The sequence below is a fragment of the Anopheles darlingi genome, chromosome 2 (genome assembly GCF_943734745.1).
Source record: "Anopheles darlingi chromosome 2, idAnoDarlMG_H_01, whole genome shotgun sequence".
Lineage (NCBI taxonomy): Eukaryota > Metazoa > Arthropoda > Insecta > Diptera > Culicidae > Anopheles > Anopheles darlingi.
Genome location: NC_064874.1, coordinates 26261903 through 26271902, shown reverse-complemented (window position 1 = coordinate 26271902; position 10000 = coordinate 26261903). Strand labels below are relative to the sequence as shown.

At 44.9% G+C, this 10000-nt stretch overlaps 1 protein-coding gene across 2 annotated transcripts in view; it reads left to right on the top strand.

Moving 5' to 3' along the window:
• Window positions 1-5201, top strand: part of LOC125947903 (serine/threonine-protein kinase par-1) — a 33657-nt gene extending 28456 nt beyond the window's left edge. The window contains exons 9-10 of one of the 2 annotated variants that reach the window (XM_049673431.1): window positions 1-947; window positions 1226-5201. The exon at window positions 1-947 is cut by the window's left edge and continues 1048 nt beyond it. In XM_049673431.1, coding sequence (XP_049529388.1) covers window positions 1-947; window positions 1226-1693 — 1415 coding nt within the window. In that variant the 3' untranslated portion in view covers window positions 1694-5201. Of the gene's footprint in view, window positions 948-1183 lie in introns of both variants that reach the window. The other variant, XM_049673430.1, reaches the window with a different exon arrangement.
• The last annotated feature ends 4799 nt before the right edge of the window (window positions 5202-10000 follow it).

The following is a 10000-nucleotide window of genomic DNA, read 5'->3' as shown; positions in this document are numbered from 1 at the left end:
ATTCACATGACGACTCGAGCGACTCGCAGGATCCGGGTAGTAATGCAGCGGCAGGTGCGGGAGGTACCGCTAACCGGGTGGCCCAGTTCAAGAATGGAAGCGGCATTAACGGCGGAACGGAGAGAAACGGTGGCGAAAGTAGTGGTGGTCGTACAGGAAGTGGTGGTGGATCCGGCGGGGGAAGTGGTAGTGGAGGTAGTGGAGCTCAGTCATCGCTGGCGGATGGAAATTCGGGCGCCCGTAGCCAGAAAGGACTGCAACAGCAACAGTCGGTTGACTTTAGGCGCCACCGAGGACGCAGACGGCCCGTCGAGACTCGATTACGCGAAAGTCAATCTCTGAACCGAATCACGGAGGTGCAAGAATCGGAAGTAAGCCATTCGGTAGCTCAGCAACTCGCAAACTGTAGTGCAGTAGTAGCGACACCGGTGGTTGCACTCGTGTCCTCGGCAAATACCGCTATCACGAACAATACGGCAACAACAGTCGACGAGAGTAACGATGCTGAGCGGTCCTGTGATAAAGTGGAAGTGATTACAGAGAAGGTTTCCCAAGCGATTACCACTCTGGGTGCTACTGACACTGGAAAAGAGCTAACAAGCGAAGCGAGTGACGGTGCTAGCAGTACGATCGTGAAAAGCCCCCAAGCGAAGCAGCATACGAAACCAAAAGGATTCAGCGCAAGGATATTCCATACGTTCAAGAAACAATCGGCAGCGGCGGTCCCTTCTGCCAATGCTACCAACAGCACTACCAATAGCAAAATGGCCAGTAATCCATTGAATGAGGCACCGTCGGCGACATCGGGTGATGAGATTGAGATCGTGGTAGAGTTGGCCAAAGCTCTGAACAATGCAGCCGCCACTGTCGCCGATGGCGCAGCGGGATGTAAGGGCGGAAGTGGCGGCAATACCAAAAAGATAAAAATCCTTGGTCGATACTTCCAGGTAAGTTTCGTCCAGTTTCATTTAATTGTTAACAACATACTGCCCTTTAACTGCTTTGATTCCATAAGTTCCATTTTGCTCCGTTCATTTTCACAAAACATTGCTTCATTCATTGCGCAATGGTTGAATTGGAACTGCTGAATTTTTCCTAACAACATTACTCCACAAGCATCATCCCATCGCAAGTGTGACTAACATCAACGTTTCTGTATCTTTCCGTTTTCCTTGTTGCATAGGTGCATAAGAAAATTTACGTTCCGCTGTCCGGTCTGTTCCAGCGGGGTCGACTCTACAAGGCCCAATCCTGTGGTTCGATTGTGCGCGATCGTGTAAACGTGAACCCGAATGGTGGTAGCTCGGGAGCGCACAACACCAGCACCGCCCGGCATTCCACGATATTTAGCGAGAAGAACCGTATCATCAAAAACTGTCTCGGTGGCAGCGGTGGCAGCGCTGCTGGTGTTGGGGTAGGAGGTTCGCGGCATCTCGGCAGTGATAGTGATATTAATCACAACAATGGTGGTAGTCACCATCACAGTAGCGGCTTCCTGGCCGCTCTTACCGCTAACTCTACCTGCGTGTCTTCGACGGATATCTCGAATGGCGGGGATGGGTGTGGTGGTACCATTGGAACGGTTCCCACTTCACTCGGTGCAGATCATTCGGCGTCGGTCGGTGTCGCTGCAGCGTCTGTGTTGGCCGGACCAGCCACGACCGTCACACCAGTTCCTATCAAGACGGCATAGTGTCAGCGTCGTTAACACCAACGAGAGCATCCTGCCACACCACGGTGAGCAGCCATTGGGAGGTATGGCTTCGTTGGTTGCAGGAGGTGCGGATCGAGCCCGCGGATGACCCAATTCTAAAGCACAACCACAACAAAACACTCCTCCATTATACTGCACGTACAGCTATAAAGCCAAAGACGAGTAATCGCCCCAGATATCGAACACGACGAGGAAGACGACGACGACGACGACGGCGGCGGCTGTGCAGCAGCAGCGGCAATCGAAGTAGTTTCGCCCTGGAATTCTAGTTCTCGTTGTCATATTGTCCGCAAAGCGATACCAGTTTTACGAGGTGACACAGCACGAGCTATGATCAAAGTGCAATAATTTTGTTTAAGAATGCGCCAGGGATACCATTCCCGTTCGTTTGGAAGAGTTTTTACTTAAGCACCGTTGGAAACCGACGGAGATGAATGATGAGAGTTGAATCTTATTTGTCCACATGAGCAAAGTATTATTAGGAGAAGAAAGCAAAGTAGGAGGGAGGCGGCACGAATGTTGTGTGGCCCGCGTCCGCGTGAATTTGATTGTAAGTTAAATCTTTGTAGCATAAGTTCCGTTACGTTTGGTTGTACAGAAACTAGCGCTAGTGAGGCGAGAGACCCTCGTTCGGTATACTAACGTCGATGGACCACCGGCGAATGGATGGACACAGCAGTGTGTCTGTGTGTGTGTGTGTGTGTGTGGATTGATTAAGGTCGAACGTCAAGACCGGAGAACAACGCGTTGGAAAACAGTTGTGCGCAACATGTGTCGCTGTGATGATTTGAACTGCACTTCCGTGTAATCTCCGGACAGAGTACTTAAAATAGTGACAAAACGGGAAGAGTGAATGCGCTACCAGTGAATAACACCAAATAGTGCAGGACAAGTCATCCGGAAGCGGATCTTGTAAATTATGTGTTCGACCACTGGCATAAGACGGAACGGAAGCATTAGAATTGCACCGAGAAAGGAGAGAAAAAGTAGCAGAGGAAAAGAGAAAACTCTATTTTTCTAGATAAGCTTTCCTTTTTGAAAATTCGTAACTTTTGATATTAACACTTACTATCCGTCGGTACGCCCGCTTTTCTCGGTTGGAGAAGATTGTGTGACGAAAAAGATGAGCTGAAAGGATGTATTCTGTCCAGGATCGTGCGTTCGTACGATGTGAGTTTATTTGTACGTTAGTTTTTTTATTTGTGTATGTGCCGTGCACAACGATTTACCTACTTATTGCAATACAAACATGCGTATACCCCGTGACATGTTGGTCGGCTCGGTGTGAGCGCTAATCAGTTATATAGCCCTGTTCCTTTTGTGTTTCCATCACCATTTTGTAGGTGGCGACATGCAAATGGCGATTAAATGCAAAAAAAATGACGAAATGCAAAATCTGATAGGAGATAGCTTATTTTATTTATAGTTTAGTGTCAATGCTATCGCTAAAAGCTGAGCACCACACGTATGCTGCTGCTGCTTCCGAGGAACAAAGAGCAAACAATCTAGAATTGTAACAAATAACTTCCACCGATTAAATGCTGCTTATTTAAACGATTTAGCACATCGGCAAAAATGTTTCACCAGGAATGTTGCGGGTTGCGTTAATTTTTGTAAGATGACCAACCAACCACAGCGAACCGCAATCAGAATCTCGCGTCAAACTTGCGCTGCGATTATTACTTCGCCATTTAACATAATTTACTGTTAAATCAGGATCAAAACTGATTACTTTGCAATTTGCTTTATTTATCTCTTGTCCTTTTCATCTGAACCAATGAACAACCTCGGGTGGCCTCTAAAACAAACAGACAGATCACGGTGTATCAAGGCTGCGGCGGTGCTAGCATTTTGAATAACAGATTGAATGGTTGAAATGTGTGGGCAGACATGCCTGTCTAAAAAATATAATTGATTGACGTAGCTAATTCCCGCAGTGAACGAGACGACTGTGGGGTTCTCTTTGGTTCAGGTGAGTTGCCTTTGTCCTCGTTGGTGTTTAATCCATGTTTCGATCTTTCTTTCGCAAAGGATGCCCTGCCTGAGCGTCTGGGTACTGGGCAGTTTCATTTACGTATAGGTATAGGTAAATGGTTGTAGTTTGAATAGAGGAAGGCTGAGGTTCGGCTCTTCGCAATATTGTCTCAAATATTGTTAATGGGCCGGACGGAACCGCATCGTGGTCGTCCCAGTGTTAAGACGAATTAATGTTTAGAACTAGCAAATTCGATAGAACCAGAATGAAATGGAAACGATCGTGTGATTGCAAACCGTTCGAAAACTTTATGAATTGACACATGTGTAATGTGTAATAGAGATGCAGATGGAGCAACAGTAGCAGCAGCAGAAGCAGCAGCAGCGGAGTAAATGCACTATCCAACAAACAAGCTGGTCTTGTTCTGTTGTTGTCCCTATATTAGGTTTAAGGTTAGTTGATAAATCAAATATGCGTCAAGGAAAGCAGATGTAACATGTGAGAAAAAATATGGAAAGCCACTCATCCCATCCCATAGATGAGTGGGTTTTCCCTGACCTTGGGAAGTTTAGTTTGCGGGAACGTACAGTCACTACCGTGAGCGTTTATTTTTGCCTGTGGGATTGAACATGATTTTACCGTTTGTTTGGTTCAATCGAACGTTGGCCCCTGGGTGTTTTCCTTTTTTCTCCGCAAGTGCTATACTGCTACAGTCACTAATTTGCAGCGTTCCTTCGCCCGTTTTCGGTATTAACCGGGGGAAAAGTTCGGATGATAGAAATGGAATAATGTAGATCCTATGCTATTACGATAGATCACAAATAGAAGTGTAAGATCCACTCGAAAATAGCTGAGCAACATGACACGCTCTTGCACGAGCAATCGAAAACTATAGCTACAAAACACACCTGTATCACATCACACACACAAATACACATACACAAACACACAGTACCCTTATCACTCCAGGCGCTATCCGGGAAATAGTGAACGTAGAACCCGTTTCTGAAACATTCTACCTAACCTTCATCGAAACATCGCAACTAAGGAGAGAAGAAAAAGTACCAATTTTAAGTCCACACCACCTTAGTTTTATTGGTAAAACCAACAACAGCAACAACCACTATACAGCACTGTGCTGTATGCGCACCAGTGTGTCCCTGTGCTAAGGGTAGACTGGCAGATAAGAGCAAATAACTGTCATAACGACCTGTCTGTCTAGTTCATGCACTCACTGACGATGAAGATGATCATGTGGCGATCGTCACGCAGAATGCGTTCGTCACTCAGTCACCAAAATTCACATGACAAGAAAGTGGAAAATACAGAATTGAAACGGAAACACGTCGCTTTTTTTTTATTTATTTTTTGTCCGAAGCAGCAATCCGTGATTTATCCAATCCAGATGGAACGAGGATATCAAGATTAATTCCGAAAGATTGAAATAACGGCCTGAAGAAGGAAGACGTTGGATCGCGAACAGTAAGAAGTTTCCTGAGACTACGAACGTTAGATGCTCGTTAGATCGCTTGGAACTGATGGAGGCGCATGGTACTGGGCGTCTCCATTTGCGAAATACTGGGCGTCTCCATCGACGAAAATCTGTGAAACTTAAGTTACAATCTCGTGGTCACTTGACCTTACATTGCTTCAATTATTTTTTTCTGCACACATGCAACACATATGGAAAAGAAACTCCGATCTATATATTCATATATGTATAAGTATATATGTATATTTTTATTTATATATTTTCTCAGTAGTTTCAACGCTCGCTTGTCCCTTCTCGGCTAACCCCTCGCCGTCCTTCTAATGGCTATCGAGATCGTGTTCGCTTAACGGTTCGTACTTTCTTGTTTTACACGCAGTATGGTTTGCTTCTTGCGCCACTTTCACGGTCACTTTAGTTTATTATTGTTCTACTGCTTATACAAGTGCGCTACTTTTAACACTCATACGCACACACGCACACATACATCCACCCTCTTACACCGCGCGCACACATCCAAACACTCACACACACACACACACAAACACATAACCGGGGTGTTCAAGGATGCTGACGGCTGGCGAAGACGGCTAACAATGCCTTTCGGTCTGAAAAGCAACCGGGATTTAGAATGGATAAAGCAGGAATCTCAGTAAGCGCGGACCTGTTTTTGCGGCAGACGAGATGCCCCAACGTTACGCCACTACGAAGCCACTAGGTAAACATATGCACGTCGATTTCTGCGTCTAATGCTACATCTCTACAGCAACAGCGCCGGCTTTTCTTCTTGCCCCTTCCCATCTTTTCTATGGTTATTAAATTTTGCGATAAATATTTGCATATCCAATTGTGTCAAGTCACCGACTACAGACAACAGACAAACAACTACCAACCAACTCCCTCTCGCCTACCATAAGCAACTTGATACAAGAGTTGTTATTAATTTATTACATATTTTCATATCTCCTTGCGATATCTCACATCGTGTAATCCGGAGCCTATAATATCGTGTGTGCGTGCTTCATGGCTCACACAGATCGAGCGGCTGTATGTGTGTGTTTGTGTTTATGTGAATGTACTTCTTCGTTTCTCGGCTCTGCTGCAATTCTGCAGCGATGCTTAAGCTGCGGCACGAGTAAATGAGATTTGCTAATCAATAATCAACAACGAATTAACAACGGCGCACGTACGTGTGTGTGTTTGTGTGTGTGTGTGTGTGTGTGTGTCTGATATTGGAAGCTACCCTTAAGTAGCTTCTCAATGCTGTGCTAGTGCGAGAGAAGAAAGTGGTTTAGGCAGTATAAGTTGACGATTACGATGAAGGAAGTGGCGGGGAAGGGGGAGGGCCGGAATTGACATTATGATTTGAATCAAACCAAGTAATGCGCTTTGCGCTCCGTGTACCATCTCGCTACAAGCTTACTTAGCTTAACGCCTAAATCGCGGCTCAACACAGCATAATCCACAACCAGCAGAAGCCTATACCGTAACATAGTAGCCATGTGTGCATGCATATGTGCGCGTGTACGTATGCGTACAAACACAGACAAAAATTCACACGAACACACACACACACACTCTTTCTCTCTCTCTCTCTCTCCGAGATCCTTGCCTACTACGTGTGTGCGTGTAGTGAAACTGTGCTACACATTCTCGCTGAGCCGATTGATGCACATGAGCTCCACATTTTATCAACTGCGACGCCTAACCAGTTGCATGTTAGAATTATGTTTTATGTTTATACGTGTGCGGCTGTGTGTGTGTGTGTGTGTTTGTGTGTAAGAGAGAGGATGTTTAGCTTGTGTTTTCATCGACACTGTAATCATGCCCCACGTGCATGTTTAATAACTTTATTCCAGTCTCTACGTTTGTAATTGACAGAAGTTTGCTGCTCCCGCTCGCCTGCCCTTTTTCCTTAACGGTATCCTTCTTCTTTACCGCTCGGTAGAAGTGTCGTTCTCGTCCACTGGCCACTCTATTCGCTAATCGCTGTCCACCGATCCTTTCTCTCTAATCGAAATATAGCACTTTTGCAATAAGTTTTCTTTTTTTAGTTTTTCTCTATATATGTATATGTATATATGTATATTCTCAGCATTTAAACGATTCTCTCTTATAATTGCGATAATAATTTGTGACCGTGACCACCGGTCTCCCCTCTTGTCTTTACAGCTTAACTAACACTCACGAAACAAACAACCACCATGGGACACGCTCAAAGTACACGCCACTACTACCAATGGTTCCACGTTTTCCTCAATCCTGCTACGAAAAGTTGTTGTTGCTGGTGCTTCGCTGTTCCGTTAGCTTTGCTCTATGTCTGCACACATGCGTAAGCTATACGTTGATATACGCTACTGCTATGCCATGTTGTCACAATATATGCTTGCTAAATCGAGCTCACTACGCGCAACATGAACCGATCGTTCGATCGATCGATCGATCAAAGCGTACGTACGCCACATCCCCGTGGGTTAATCCGATACGATTTACAAACAGTTTGTGTGGTGAATAGAGCATGATGAGGGAAAAGGAAGTAGTAGAGGACTTGGTTAGCCTGCTTCCCTGCTTTAATCACTAATGTGTGATCCAAATTGCACCACCACCATATCTCGCACCAATAAGTTGAATGCTGGGTCGGTTATCATGTAAGAGTAGAGCTATTTGGTATCAATGGGGAAAGGGGGGCCTTTTCTTTTGATTATTTTACTCTTCCCTCCTCACAAGCCCTTCCGTTCCGCGGTTCTGATTCCCTGACAATCTGTGTATAAGTGTGCATGAATGTGTGTGTGTATGTGTGTGTGTGATTGTGGTTGTTACGTGTGGCAAGCTACGTTGCTCGCACTGTTGCACACGAATCTGCGGCGGCGTTATTGAGAGAATCCCCTGGAGGAAATGTCCCCGTTCGCGCCACAATACCCTGGGAAAGCAAGCTTCGTTTGTTTTTTGAGCCATCCAGACCATAATGGTGTTGAGGAGATTGCAGGTTTTCATTTTAAAGGATCGAAAATAGATTCGTTCTAAAAAGTGTATCTAGTAGTGTTCCCCTTGTCCGCGCATTTTGCTAGCAAAGTGTTAGTAACTCATCCTTTCCTTTTCTTTGTCTGTTGTGTCTTTCCCTCTTTTTCTCGCTCTCTTTCTGTTACGGTTTGCTTTGGTTCTTTTATAGTATGATTAGTATTCGTATGGATATCTTGGATTCTGCTAAGTGTTGAACGAACTACTACTGCGTCTGTCTGCTGTTCAGAAGAGAGAATTTCGTTGGCTGCGTGGTAACACGTCACCACCATCAAAGTAGCCAATCCACACACAACCACAGCACCATGGAAACACGGGTAGGCTGCCAGTGGCGAGTCAATCCTGTTTTGTGCGGTTTCCATCTTAAAGCCGTTTCTCGTAGAAATGTATCTGCAGGCCGCCCCACCAGTGAGGTCATACTGCGGCTTTAAAGCATCTGTTCCCGTAGGCATATCCAACACGTTATGCTTTTTATGCGACAAAGTTGTGCTGCTGCAGTGCGGTGCTAACGCTCGCCACTATCCCTCGCATCAGTGCGTTTTGAATTTAAGGAATTTGCGAAACATTGTTTTAGTAGGATTACCGCTTACTATACGGATAAAGGGGGAGGGCCGATCGGGAGAGCTATAATGGGAATGTTGGATAAATTTCTCTAAAAATGTTACAAACTTTACTAAACGAGTTCATCATCGTCCTTCCCGGTGCGACTCGAGCGGGCGTTGTTTGTTTTGTTGTTTAAGGTTAGGTTAAATTCTCTCTTTTTATCTATCTCCTACTCACTCGATCTGTGTGATCTCTATGTAAAGTTCATACCAATTACAGGATAGCAAATAGATCTACAATAGTTATTAGGATTATTAAATTTTGCTACAAACATTGGGGATGAGTAACTGTGTGTTTTTTAATCGAGTACGCGGGGTGCCCATCTAGTATCCTTTGCTTGTGTATTGACACGATCGTGTGTGTGTGTGTGCGTGTGTGATTCCAGATTCAGAGACACCAATCGTACACGCCTTGGTATTTGCACTGCAGTAGCGCTGAGCAGAGTTGATCCGGACGCTTCTTGTTACCATCTCATGTAGTGTGTTTAGTGTGAAATGAAAAAAGCATATAAATTATGGATTCATAAAACAACTAATAAAATATACCTTCATACCGTATGCGCCACCAACAGCATCATCGCTAACATGCAGAAAAACTGAACAGACGTGAAACGAACGCAAAACTTAAAGCAAAAATCAACCGGACAAAACCAAACCAAACATAGGGGCAGCGAAGAAGACGGAAATCAAATTCAAAAAACATCACCAACGTGTTCCATGTGGTAGTGTAAGGCTAGTGAGTTTTGTTCATTTTTCATTTGTTGTTGGGTGTTTTAATTTCAGTTGTAGATTTATTGTTATATTTTGTGTTAAAAAAAGATGAGGGATGGAATTTCCCTTCCTTTCCCTAGGATTAACGCTATAATTCTTCCGGCCAGCGCAAACATCTCGAACTGTCCCACATGTACTAAACAAACACACACTAACAAAAACTAGCATCATTTTCACTAAGCAGCACAAACCAGCATCATCCTGCAAGCTCCACGGCACGTGCTGCTCTCTTTCTCTCTCTCTCTCTCTCTCTCTCTCTCTCTCTTTCTCTGTCTCTCTTTCTCTCTGTAATCCAGGTTGCTCGATTTATTCACTCGCTTGAAATTTCCCATGAAATGACCGACACACCGTGTCGTCGACAGCGCCTATGATTGACTATAAAGTTGGAAAGCCAACCGAAGAGGATGCACATGCTTCGCACTCGCTCGTGC